General features: G+C 41.1%; 1 protein-coding gene across 2 annotated transcripts in view; it reads left to right on the top strand.

The window, feature by feature from the left end:
- Positions 1-494: 494 nt before the first annotated feature.
- The window catches only part of stk33 (serine/threonine kinase 33), a 39126-nt gene continuing 25135 nt past the window's right edge, over positions 495-14485 (top strand). The window contains exons 1-5 of one of the 2 annotated variants that reach the window (XM_012873066.3): positions 495-728; positions 9161-9274; positions 10187-10300; positions 10424-10528; positions 10670-10808. In XM_012873066.3, coding sequence (XP_012728520.2) covers positions 9191-9274; positions 10187-10300; positions 10424-10528; positions 10670-10808 — 442 coding nt within the window. In that variant the 5' untranslated portion in view covers positions 495-728; positions 9161-9190. Of the gene's footprint in view, positions 729-9160; positions 9275-10186; positions 10301-10423; positions 10529-10669; positions 10809-14485 lie in introns of those variants that run through there. The other variant, XM_021321736.2, reaches the window with a different exon arrangement.

The following is a 14485-nucleotide window of genomic DNA, read 5'->3' as shown; positions in this document are numbered from 1 at the left end:
CTTAATGTGATAAAAAAAAAAAAAAAAAGAAAAAGTAAAAAACAAAGCAACTGGACTTGTTTTCCGTAGTTTAAGTTCAACAAGTCCAATTGCTTTGTTTTTTTACTTTTTTTTGGAATGATCATGACCTGGATGATTGAGAATCTTCACCAGCAACCTTAATGTGAATTAAATAAAATATGAGTAGTGTAAACGAGATACTAGTTGTGATTCTGTGTGCATCTTTGTGGATTATGGTCTTGATTTGAACTGGGGTCCTAAATCACATTATTATCACCTTTATAGCCTTAAAGCTTTGGGTCCGAGCTGCTTGCAACTTCTTAGTCATTCTTCTCCTAAGTTTTATTTCTAAGCAAATCTTTGCTTCTGAAAAAGCACAGATTTTCAAGTTATGTTGTTTTATGAAGCCAAAAAAGATCTTTTGGCGTTATTGCAATATTGGTCCACCAAGTGGCGACAGACATCAAGCTAAATCCAGGAGGCCACAGAGAATAACCAGTTTCCTGTGAAGGTGTTGAAGGTAGTTGTTTAATGCCTTTAAATCCAGTCCACTTCTTTGCGTCTATTTTGGGGGGATTAGGTCAACAGACGCACGGTACCGACCCGGAGCAGCGAGGTCCACTTCGAGGGACTTTTGTCCCTCTCGACTCGCCTTAGTTATCCACCGGCGGAAAAAAGTTTCTGCGTGATGAGCGACCTGTTGAGGGGAAAATGATCACTTCTGAGTGGTAAGAAAATGTTGCTGAATTTTCGGAGAAGCTGCTGCCACTGTTAGAGCGTGGCACTTTGCGCGCGCGTGTGTGTGTGTGTCACTTTCGGTCCCTTTTGGTGCGCCGTCCTATTTTAAAACGTGAAATCACCCGGGAGTGCTCACACACTCCGCTGCCATGGCAACGCGTACTGTGGCGAATCGCTTCCTGATATAAAACTAAAGCTTTCAGGGGTGTTTTTTTTTTTTTTTAAATGCAAAAATAAAAGCGACTGTGAGCACGATCATTTATTCTGACGTCACAACAAACTGAACGTCCGTGATGGCTAATCAATAACCTCTTTTTTTTTTTTTTTTTTAGTTCTCATTTTATTAATTATATAACGTTTACAGCTAGCTAGCTAAAGCTGTTTTTTTTAAACCAGCCTGCTATGAACATAGCTAAATTTGGGAGACTGGTCACAGTTTTAGTCGATTTTCTTTAAATATGCTGGTAATTTCATATTTATGAGTTGGTATGACAAGGTCTGTGGAGTTTTGCAGTGTTATGTATGCACTGTGTTTTCCTCCAAGTTACCTTTGGAAATGAATTTGATTTGCTCTTGTTTCTGCAGTGGCCTAAATTTTATGTTTTTTTCTCACACGTCTCTCCTCTTCGCCTCCCAAGGCTGAGCCCAGCAAGGGCAGAGATTAGCTTTAACCAGGATTAAACCAATGAGGAAAATTTGAATTTGTTGGCCCTTATCTTCTAGCAACATGTGGAGTGCCCTAAGCGAATGGCAGAATTTGATCTTTTGCTTCCCTATAGCAAAGCGTGTATTTCTTTTTTTTTCTTTTCCTCGCCATTTGACACTTATCATACTTGACCGTTGAAGAAAGATGGGGGGGGGTCTCTTAAGAGGTTTGTTTATAGGGAAACAACATGCACTTGTTTGCTGCATCCGAATAACAGCTTAACCCTTGACATCCACTACATGTTTAATAAAAGCCTAAAAGCAGCACAGAGGTGGATTTTTTTTCTTGAGTTAGCTTGATCCCACAACTGAACAGGTAAGAAATGACCAACATATTTAGTGGATTTGTTTGTTCTTTACTTTGAAATTGCTTTTGTATAGTTTAAAATGTGGTACACACATTTACTGGGCTTTGGAAAACTATTCGTACACCTTCTGTCACAGTACTATGTACAAACTTTAATGTATTTTATTGGATTTTAATGTGATAGACCAAAACAAAGTAGTATTTTGTTATTACTTAGAGGGAACTGGACAAGGACACGTGATTTAACATTTTTTCGATTTTCTTACCTAAGTAAAAATCTGAAAGGTCTAGAGTGCATTGTATTCAGCGGCTTTTAATTTGAGACTCCTATGCTGATCAATTACCACAAGTTTGCAGGTGTACAGATAAGGTGAAAGTTTATGATAAAAAAATGAATTTCTTCTTGGAAAATTTGATAAATAAGACATGGATTGTTTTAAACTCCTGGACAGTTCTGTGTATATTTTCCATTTTTACACCAGTTTTCATTACCAAAATGCTTAAATGCTAAATAATGTTTTGATCATTCCTTCCTGATACTGTAAAGTGCCTCCTAAACTATTTATACCCATTAGCCTTTTTCACAGTATATGACAACTACAACCTTCAATGTGTTTTATTGATACTTTATGTGCGGATACTGGATTAACGAAACGTTTTCCTAAATTTCAATCTGAAAAGTGTGGTGTGCATTTGCACTCCTTCTATTCTAATACACCTGAATAAAACCCAAACAGCTGCCCTAAGAAGTCCCATAGTTAGTTAACAGAAGCTAGCTGTAGGTATTCTAATCACAGTTGTGTTTTGAAGTCTTCAGAGGTTTGTCAGGTTTGCCCATGATAAATCAGTTGCGTAGATCTACACCCCAGGATAGTTATTAAATTTGCACCTCATAAATCTAGTCTTTATGGAAAGAGGTCAAGAAGAGACCCAAATAAAACTTTGTGCCTAAATTTGAAGTTTTATGTGCTGAAGAAAATTAACACTAACCATCACGGCTTCCACCAAACTCAATAAGTTGCTTACATCCCTGCTGGTATTTGGAGTTTTTCCTCCACGGTGGGTGCTGATTTACCCTGCTCAGTGGTACGTTTATTTTAATCTGGGTATGCTTTTTTTTTTTTGTACAAGCCTGGCCAGCCAGACAATCTTTGCCAAGAGACTCTTTTTTTTTTGTGAAAACTCGATTGGTTCTTTGGGCCACTGGTTTTAGTTTCTGCACCTTTGTGGTTTGGATTGTGTATTTTGGTTTCTTTTGGATATTTAACTTTTGTCTTCAATGACTATCTGTCCACTCTCAAAAAGAGACGTTCTTTTGATATTCATCTTTGAGGAGAACTCTGATTATTGCTGCATTTTGCTTTATAGCTTCCCACTCTTACGTTGAACATAATCTAACTTTCAGGTTCTGCTATTTAGGTTTGTCCACAACAAGCCAGGACAGGACAAATATTATTTTCTTATGTTGTAAATTTGCTCTCACTGTACAGTATCTTAGTCTTATTTTTCGTTTTATTTTTTATTTTTTATCCTTTGTGAATCTGCATACTTCTATTTGTCATTGACTTTGCTGCTGGTACACCTTCATTTGTCTACTGAGGGACATTAAATTATATTTCTATTCTATTCTAACAACCAGAGCTGCGAACAGAAAGGCCGCATTAACGTCCAGACCTAAATCTAGCAATGTGTGGCAAGACTAACTGAACTTCACAGGTGCTCTCCATCCTGTCTGACTGAACTTGAGCTATTTTTCAAAGAACAGCCTGGAGTTTCAGGCACTAAACATGCAAAAGTAGTAGAGACATACTACAACCGGATTTCCTGCTGTAATGTAACCAAGGGGTGCTTTTACAAAGTATTGATCAAAGGAGGCTGAATCCAAATTCAGGCCACGATTTTACACATTTTTATTTGTAAAATATTTAGTAAACCACGTATCACTTTCCTGGCACAAATCAATGATTCCAATGATTCTTTGTGTTGGTCTCTCACATGACACGTTACAAGAATGTGAAAAAGTTCAAGTGGTCTAAATACTTTCTATTACTGTATTTGACGGTATTCTTGCGATTTATCCTAAATATTCACCTCAATTGTTCCTCAGCTGTCAGTTACAATATAGTTTTACAGCTCTTTAGTGAGTCAGATGGCAGCTTTAATGCCTTAATCCTGATGTGTTATTGGTATATCATATTTAGCCCACAAGCTCTGGTAATCTTGCTGCATAATATTAGGTTTCCCTGCAGAACTTATTGAAGTAGATGGGACATTTGCATTCTAAACATGCAATTTCTTGCCTCATCAGGTAACGTAATTCCACGCTTCATTAGGACTGTGAAGTTTATCATTAGTCATCAAAGCCAAGCTGTCAATAAATGATTAAGTTTCACAGGAGTCAAATATAATATTAGGGCTTGAGTAAAACAGATAATGGTGCATATTTTGATTACATTTGCAGCAATTTAGTTTTTGTTAGATTTTTTTTTTCTTTTTACATGTTTTAGCAGCTTTTTGTTACAGCAGGAAAATATTACAGAGCTTTAACCTTTACGGTTTGTGCATTCAAAGAAAGCAAACCTCCAAAGGCCCTGAACAATAATTTGTATTATGCAAAGCTGCTTTATAACTGCATATCTTACCTGTAACTCTGCCCCCTGTCATATATTTTCAAAATAAAAACTAAAAACACCACCAACAACAATCAGTAACATATTTGTTGTCGTATTTTGTACTTTATAGTCATCATGCCTATAAAGTACAAAGTATGCCACCATTAGGGCCACAAGCATTCATTTAGGATGTGAGTAAAAGACTGTAAAAAAAAAAAACAGTTCCTCGTTTTGCTGGAAAGTGTGTGTATTTAGAGAAGATAGACACTTTCAAGCTGCTGTATTATACCTGTGGGGTGAACTACCAGTTGGTTTATCAACCTATCTTAACACAATCCCCAGCACATTGATCAGATGCCACATTCTTACCTGTGGGGGAAAAAAAATATTGATTCAGCACATCATAAAATACGTTTTCTTATTTTTAAACAGTTGTCCTTCACAGCTCAAACGTTTGTGAATCCACTGCCTCATGGTCATCTGTGGTATTTCGCTACAGAATTAGTTTAGACTTTGGCACAGCTCATAGATCCTAGGTCGTTTCGTTCTGAACCCGTAGCTGCATCAGCCTTCCCACAGGACCGTACGGTGTGGACCGGCACCAATTGACTTTTAATGCCTTCGTCTTCTTGTCATTATAGCATGAAGTTTCACTTCCTCTGAGCCCCACGTTGGAGGGCAGCCACCTTGCGTATTGTGCTCTCTACAACAATCCAGTGACGATGACAAATGTGCGGTTTGACTTTGTCTTTGACGCCGAGGGTGCGAGGCAGTGTAAATATACATTACCTTCAGCAAATGAAGCACAAGCAGATTTGACGGGGGGAAAACTTACAAAGGAGGCAAGGCATCTAATTGCTTTGGTCCTCGTTTTCTTGGAAAATGTCTCTGGCTTTTTGTGCTCAATATTAAAGAACTGACTTTAAAAACACTCCATTGTGCACTGTGAATATTCATTTTGTACTAATGGAAGAGAAAAAAGGCTGTAATTTCCCCCTTAAATGATGGAGAGGTAAGGCAAGTATGGACTTGACCTGTGATGGTCTGCCGGCTCTAATTACTTCCTGTTGAAACTGGAGATGAGGTGAACACGGTGTAAAAGGTGGACCACAGTCTGCGTCTCCTGGGCTTAAGGTGTGTACTCATGTTTACTTGTGTCTCGGTGTGTGCGTGAGAGAAGAATTAAGACTACTGTTCTTTAAATGTTTTCACTATAATTTGTGCCATCTAAACGAGCTTGTCAATATGTGACCTAGTACTGTAGTTTTTTTTTTCTAAAAAAGGGGTTCATCTCTTTATGTAAATGAAAGGAAAAAAAAAGGGGCACACAAAGAATGTTTCAGTGGTGACTTAATGAAGTCAAGAAAGGTCCTTGGATTTGGTTCTTCAGGGAGTGTATTAAATTTTACAATATGAGTAGAAAGTGCATCCTTAATAGGAGTCATTTAGGTCCACTAGGGCAAGGTTCTTAACCATGAAACGGCTGAGTGCTTTAAATCCCAGCTGTGCATTAAGCAATCGGGTCATCCAACAGGCATATTTCCTGAAGCCTTGCATATCACTGATCATGTCTTTGTTACTCCATTAACAATTCTGCCGTGTTTCTTTTAATAACTCAACTTGAATGGTGTGAAAACTTGTTTAATTTGGTAGACTTTGCAGGATGCTTTAGTTCTTTGTAGACAAAAGTAATTTTTTTTTCAGTTATTACCAGTGGTAGTAAAAATAGCTATTTTGGTCAGTGACCTTTATTTTACTAGGTTATAGATTGTGGTTGGATATAGGCTTACTCAAAAACATTTTAATTTATGAAGATATAGAACACACGAATAAAAAAAAGTAAGTACGGTAATCCGTTTTGCGGTTTAACTTGTAGCTTGAGCTGTGGCTTTTGGAAGACAGATCTGAAGATTGCAGCACTCGAGACTTAAAGCAATTTGTGACCCCTTTTAAGGTCCAACTTCTCACCCTAGGTTGACCTTGGTTTCCCATTTCCTTTGCATCAGAGATTAGGTGGGAAGGATCAGGCACCTCTGTCTCAGAAGATACCTGAGACACACAGAACCCTGCTCCAGTCGCTTCGGTTTCTCAGTGATACACTCATCACATGCCTCTGTCTTCCACAAATGAGCTCTGATTGAGGTGATTGGAATTTCCAGAGGCTGTCACAATCATTTTGATTGGAAACTAGACATAAAATAATGGGAGAGACAGGCCTGTTATGAGAGCCCTGTCAGGGCTAAAATAATGCGTCGGAGTGAGGAGGTTAAAGACACTGCTTCCTTGTTAATAATTAATTGCTGTGCGTGTGGCGGATCCACTTCATCGCTCCTAGTCATCACTTGATAATTGCTTTACATTTAATTTGGCTTTAAAGACTGTTTTTCAAGCTGGCTAAATTATGCTTAAAGTGAATATAGGGTCGTACCGAGACAATAGTCACGTTTTAGGAGAAATAGGCTTCATGTTTTAATTATTTAAAGATGTTTCTTGAATGTTGTCCTGTTATAGATGCACCAGTCATGCTGATCCTTGCCATTGGTTAATATTAAAATCACAATTGTTCAAAGAATAATTCAAAAACCTGCATCTTAATGTTATTTATTGGCACTAGTGGCCTTAATTTGATAGTAAAGGGAGATGAGAGAAAGGGGGAAGACATGCAGCAATGGGTCTTGGGCGTTTATGTAGGATTTTAAATAAAAGAAGCAACTTAGTGTATTTTTACAATGAAAATCTAAACTGGAAATAAGTGATGTATCCTGGTCCCACTGGGTGTTTGAAGGTCATACAACATCATATGCTGCCACCATGTGACCCAGCCAGGGTTGATCAGGGCCTTGCTTGTGTCTGAGTAGCCTGTGTGCGCCGCAGATAGCCCCATTTTAACCACATCCATCTTGATCCCTTTACGGCAGCTTCTGTGAGATGATGTCTGGTCTAAGCATGATTTCTACACTGTTTTCTGACAATTAAAACCGTCTCCCTGGATTGACCTTCGACTGCCAGTCTTGTGCCGCTGTGAGCAACGCCCCTGATCAATTTGGGCGCTGTTGTGACCTCTCCCTGGCTTTAACAAAGGCACTGTTTTGCCTTGCTGGTTGTTGTTGTCTACTGTAAGAAATCCCAGTGCTGATGACCTCTGCGATGACCTTCAGCACTTGGGCGTCGCTCCAACAGCAGCACCCGTCTCCTTGTGCTCTTGGACAACAGCCTAAGATGTGCTCCAGGCACAGTGGGGGTTTCTGCCAGGGCTCAATGGAAGAGACCGTATCGGCTACAGACCGAACCAGGAAGCTGATTCGATGTTGCTCAGACTTCCACAGCTCTGTCCATGATATTTTCTGGTCTGCTGCCTGCTCCCATCTTGTCCTCATTCCCTGCTGGTGTTGGCATCCTCCACCCTGGACTTTATGTTGGATTAATAATAATAATAATAATTGAACTTTATTGATCTCACAATGGAGAAATTCACTTCTGCATCTTAACCCATCCCCTTGGGGAGCAGTGGGCTGCCACTGTGCGGCGCCTGGGGAGCAATTGGGGGCTAAGGGTCTTGCTCAGGGACCCAGAGTGGCGGTCTGTGGGAGTTGAACATAGAACCTCTGGGACCCAAGCTCAATGCTCTAACCACTAGGCAACCACTCCCCTGGTACCTTTTCTTTCCTTGGGTTCTGTAATGAGGTCTTGGACTACTTCCAAGGCCCTTCCCATCCAGGTTCCACCTCCCTCACTAACTCACTATGCTGGTTGACTGCCTCTTTCTGCCAGTTCTGGCTTCTATGCCTGCACAGGAGACCTTGCTGTCATTGGAGTCTCTATACAGTGGTACTGCTCTTGCTCGGGACACCATAAACTCTTCCATTAGTTTAAGTTTCTTCTTTTTCCCGTATAAGGCAGTGCTACTGGTTAGCCTGGCCGGTTCCACAGATAGCGGGTGACTTTCCTCTCTAAGCTCTCTAGGATGGAAATTGGCACATTATAAACTAGCAGTGGCCAAAACAGTAGAGTCAAAATGCTGGTAGATCAAATCTTTGAACTTGCCTGGCAGTCCTGACTTGTCCTCTGTCACAGCCAGGTCTCTAACGGGTTGGCAGTAGCTTGAAGGCCTGCAGTGTCTTTAAGGGTGCAGACTCTTGACTGGCTTCTCTGCAACTGATGGTATCTGTGTCCCTCCTAGTGAGAAGCAGAACTGGTCTGTTACCTTTCTTTACTTCACCACTAGCAACCTGCAATTAGGTGGTTTAAAGTTCTTCCTGGCCCAATAATAAGACACTCAAGTCCTTGGAAGATGCATCTGCAGCCCTAGAGCGACGTTGTAGTCAGCATCAGATCATCCACAAATGCTCTGATGGGGGAGCTACTACATACCTAACTTGGTAATCGGTACTCTACACGCCACTTCCTCTGACGTCACTAGAATATTCATGGCCAAGGTGGACAATATCATGCTGATGGTGCATTTAAATACCAACAAATTACAGATATGTAATTTACTTTGCATTGTTTAACCTAGCAAATAATAATAATGTATATAACACAAATATTTTTCCACAATATGTATTATTTGTCTACTTTCTGGGCTTGAATATCTAGTAATGTAGACAATTGCATGTAGGCTTTTTCCAAAAATGTTTTACCAAAACGAAAGTGCCACTTAAATGATAGGATAGCCATGATAGAAGATAAATACTAGGTTCCCCAAAGTATAGTTATTAATATTTTCTTATGAACATATTGTTCTTACTTTCTAGCTGACTTCAGAGAAATGATGGAATCCCACTTTTTCTATCTCTGGGTAACACAAGCAGATGTTTGTGGGCAAGACATGAAGCATCAGTCTGGAACCATTGCTGCTACATCCGACAGGGATATTCCTCTTATACGGCTCCAAACTGATGAAACACTCAGGGTAAGGAGAGTTGTAATTAGAACTATGCAATATTTGGAAAGCATGCAATATGTGATACTAAAGGTCGAAGGTTTAAATGCCGATATGAGTTGTGATAACGGATTAAATTGTGTAGTATACAGCGTTGAAGCCTTTCTGCTGTGAGTCCATTGCAAACCTAAACCTCTGATAGTAAGTATTATAACCAGATACGGGAAGAAAATGAAATTCATCATTTCTGATCCAGTAAAATGATTACGGTATCATATTGACTTTACCAGAATCTTAATGTTCTCAAAAAATGGTTTTCTGCTGCATTAAACAACAAGCACCACCAAACACATTCTGGTTATTTAGTACAGCAATGCATAGTATGATTAGAAAGAAAATATTTAATGCGGTACGAGCAATTCTTTGTGATATTGATACTTCCTACAGTGATACTACAATGATGATATATTTGTGACATATTGTGCAGCTCTAATGGTTGTGGTTTGTGTTTGTGTCACCAAGACATTGACAACTCAAAATGGTGCTCCAGCAGAGGTTCAGTCTCTACTTTTTTCTGTCTAGGCCGCTTTCTTTGGGGAATTTGACCGCTCTGTTTGCCACATGCAAAGCAGCCAGTGCTCAGTCTTGCATGGACACAGATAATAATCAAGTTAATTAGACCTGAGATTGAACGAACTGCAGCAGCAACTTAATCATTTGTGAGTTGATTAAAAATACTATATTCCACAGCTCCAGAGACAGGAAATCTTGCATGTTTTTTGGAACGTTTTAAATTAGGTGGTATATCAGAGTTACCGTGTAAGCATTTGGTTTGGAAAATGTAACTGTGGGGTCCGAGACACAGAGTGAGGGAAAGCTACCAACATTGAGCAGTTTGCAACACATGTATAATTATTTGTTCTTATTTTTTTTTTCACTCAGGAAATTTACGAATTTGGGAAGACACTGGGTCAAGGAAGTTTTGGAACTGTTTATGAAGCGACTCACGTCAAGACACAAACAAAATGGGCCGTTAAGGAGGTTCGCAAACCAGCGGTGAGAGAGTCTGAAGTCCCACTGGGAGGCCTGTTTTTTATGATTAAAAAGTTGCACCAGTTAGAGAAGTCCATGTAACAAGAGCAGTCATTTCCTCTTTACTTTAATATTCTATCACGTCAGGCAGGAAGTTCCAAGTTTAGGATGTTGGATAACGAAATAAACATCCTCAAAAAAGTAAACCATCCCCACATAATATACCTCGAGGCAACCTACAACACACCTACGGTAAGGATTGCTTTCCTGTAGATCCCCAGTCTCAACAGAAATCCTCGTCAAAAATGTGATTTATAATATTTTTTTATGGCTTTCTTTCGGTCTAAATACTATTGAAGACATAAATTATCCTTTTTCTCATCTGTTTCCTAGAAGATTTGTCTGGTCACTGAGCTCTGTCAAGGAGGCAGCCTGGAGCAGCTGCTGCGGCAAAAGAGGTTCTTTACAGAGGACGAGACAAGAGAAATCATCTGTTGTTTAGCTGATGCAGTTGTCTACCTTCACAAAAGAGGTAAAATTATTTTTATCAGACTAACAGCAGAGTGTAAATGCAAATGTAAAGGCTATATTGATCATACCAAGATTACATAGTTTGTTGGTTTGTTTGTTTTAATTTTTTAGTTAGTCTTTTGTTTTTGTTTTTTGTTTTTTACATAAAAAACACCCAAAATATAAGAAACTCTTCCTTAAAGGAAATTATATAGCTATATAATTGGTTATCAGAAAAATACATCAAACGAGAATGCTACCTAATTATCTCATTAATAAAATACTATTATTTCCCTTATCAGTCTCAAGTCTATCAATAATCAGTCTAAAGAGTAAATTATTTTGCTCAGTCAATGAGCTCTAATGACATACTTTATAGAAAATAATGAGATTAGTGTATTGTTAAAATATTTATACCAAGAACTCCAATAATGATACATTAATTAAAATGTAATGTTTGAATTGGAATTTGTCACTCAGGCTTTATGTTTTTAGCAGGGTTGGTTGTTTTGTTCAGATTCCATGCTTTTTCACTGTCAAGTTTCACATTTTTTGGGTAAAAAGAATTTACAACTTTTGTAATATGTTATTAGATTTTTGTCCTTTACAACAGTGATGACGAGGAAAACAAATCAGAAAAATCATAGGTTTTACCAAACCTTAATTTTCTTTTTCTGTACTTCTCCAGACCTGAATAAGTATTCAGATTCCAGACTTTTCAAGGGTCGACAGGAACCTTGGATTCACAATCACACTAATGTACTTTAACATTAAAGATTAATTCAATTACTTTTTTTTTTTACTTTTTTTTTTTAAATGACTGAAGTCTGTTCATGAAGCTCAAAAGCAAAGGTTTTAGCACATAATCAGAAGTTCTTAAAACCTGCCTTAAATCTCAGGAGAAGTTTGAAGAGGAAAAGGCAGAATCCAAAAGATGGACCCTTTAGCTCCATCAGTTTTCAACCAGAACTTTCAGTCATAAAACGACAGGTACTTATGTAATTATGGTTCTGTGATTCCCGGGTGACCGCCAGAGGGCAGTGTTGAAATACTGAATGTTCCCTTTGCATGCGGCTAGTAATAATACCAATGGAGTCACACCTGCGACAGATCGGATGACTAATCAGAACCTAAATAGTCTGACATCATCTGAGGCTCTGTTCCTACAGAAACTTTCCACGAACGCCAGGATACTGAGTGACAGAGAAACTCTGGCGGTCATCCGGGATTCATAGAACCGTAGTTACATATGTAACTATTGTTGCATTTCATCCCTGCTCTATACATCAGTCCTTTGTGTCTCAAATTGAATCCGGACGGTTCTGGGACAACCTTGTGGCTGAACACTGCGTTTGTGCCAAAAGCGTTGTCCCGTTCCTAGTGTAACCAGCCATTGAGGTTGGCTCAGTTTCACCCTCCGTCAGGTGCGATTGGAAATATGTCTAAATTATTGTGCCCATTGAGGACACTGGAGGCATTCATTGCTGCTACTACAGGTTCGAGACACTCAGACCAGTTTTTCGTCTGTTATGGAGGTCCTAGTTTGGGTTGTCCTCATTCCAAACAGCGTCTCTCTCATTGGATCGTGGACGTCATCAGCCATGCCTACAGTACAGGACGCTGTCCCCTGCCAGTCGGTGTGAAGGCCCTCTCTATCAGGAGCGTCTCCACTTCCTAGGAAGTTATGGGGTAGTTCCACTAGAAACCCTATGTGCTGCTGCATCATGGGCTTCCCCAAGCACTTTCACCTGGTTTTCCAAATCAACGTGGTCCTTCATCCTCTGGGCTAGATTCTTCTACAAGGATCCTCTGGGTCTTCCCAGTGAGATATGTGCTCAGGATTCCTTGTGACACAGTTGGTATTAGTCATTCAGTGCATTCAGCACTGCCCTTTGGACAAATATGCCCTGTCTCTGCACGGAGTAAGGGCACAAAGTCATGATCAAGCTTGCAACGTCTGTGCAGCCTGTCATCCAGGTGAAAGCTGTTGAACCACCTCTGCAGGGGCCGCAGTGACAGCAATCCCATAGGCACAATACGGGTGACTGATGTCAGTTTGCCTAGTAGCTGCAGGATGGCGATGTAAGGAAACTGGCTGCTTCGAAGCTCCAAACCTTCCCCAAGATGACTTTGAGGCCCAGCCGGGACACATGATCAAGTTGGTGGCCTGTATCTGGAGAAGCACACGCCGAGTAGGGGCACAAACAAGCCAGACTTCAAGATAGGGAAGAACCCTGACACCAGACACCTGCAGGGGAGAGAGGGCTGCTTTCACACTCTCGGGGAAAGAGAGAGACCGAAGGGGAGCACTCAAAATTTCCAGTGGCAACCACCAATGGATTCACAGGGTGAGCAGCTCAATAATTGAGCTGCAGATGGGGAAATATCCAATGGCTGGCCAGGTAACATCACTGTCTTTCCCCACAGCCCCTAGGGCTCCTGGGTTGGGCGGCGACCTGAGTCTGCAGCCTGTGTCTGCCTGGTTGGGTGGTTGACCCTAACTGACGAAAGTTCCCACCAGGTCTCTGCTGTGCATCCTGAGGGTAGACAACACCATACCTACCAAAACCTGACGCGGTGACTGAACACTGGGGCCAGCAGATAGTCGCCTCGAATGCTGACAAGGGGGAGGTGTCATACCCCTGCTCAGGCCTGAAAGCTACAGTCTTGTTTGTCATGCCTGAATGGTCTGTTCCAGTGCTTCCAGGGCAGCTGAACCAAACAACTCTCCTGGCACCACAGGAACACTACAGAGAGTCCTCTGACATGTTTCAGTCAGAGTATACAACCAGGCATGTCGACGAGCTTGAACAAGGAATGAAATCACACGCCCAAGCTCTCTGGTCATCAGTGCAAAGGCCTCTAAGCCTGCATCACTAAACCCAACTGATGTAGATGCACCAACAGCATCCTGAAGTGATGCAGAGAGGGCAAACATTACGTGTGCCAAGGAATTTCCAAGGCAGCCAGCACGTGCTCCCGCATTGTAAGCCCTACAGAAGAAGTTGTCTGTAACACAGCATTAAGTTCGTAGGCACTAGATCTGGTGAAACAATGAGAGAGGCAACAGCAGGTACCACTGTGGGAATGGAATCCAATCCTGTCCTGGCCGAGTTATGCATAGCCGCCAACACACAACCATTTGTGGAGAAGCGTGAAAAGCCTCTCATGCCCGCCAACAAGCATGCAACGCCTTCGGGTACTCCTCCAATCCAATGGCAGTAGGAGTCCATCCGTGCCTGAAAAAGGCACTACCATGAGTAGACTCCTCCCCTTGCGGGATGTTAAACTGAAGCCCGCCCCAGTCCACACGCATGACATCCCATATGGAGCCATCAGCTGACTCACCAGCTAGGCTCTGAGGTGATGAGAGCGAGCCAGCCTCAGAGCGTGAGATGATTCTGCCTCCCCCTCATCCCTAAAGTTAGAGGCTGATGCAGCCAAAAACAAAACATCCTCCCCTGTGGACAAGTCAGGTATGGGTGGAGAACAGAACCTAGCCGGTGCAACTGAGGCCTGTGAATGACGTTCCTGGAGAAGACGTCTCATCTTTGCCAATTCCGCAGACAACCGCTCAACTCTTGTGGAAAGGTCTCGTTCAGACTTAGAAGGGGCCACAGTAACTGCGTCGATGCTTAAAACACCGAGATGGGGCCACCTGCCCAGAGGGTGGAAGGTCAGCATCATACTGAGGACGCA

This window comes from Fundulus heteroclitus, unplaced genomic scaffold, assembly GCF_011125445.2.
Source record: "Fundulus heteroclitus isolate FHET01 unplaced genomic scaffold, MU-UCD_Fhet_4.1 scaffold_38, whole genome shotgun sequence".
Taxonomy (NCBI): domain Eukaryota; kingdom Metazoa; phylum Chordata; class Actinopteri; order Cyprinodontiformes; family Fundulidae; genus Fundulus; species Fundulus heteroclitus.
This window is presented reverse-complemented; position numbering and strand designations above follow the sequence as displayed.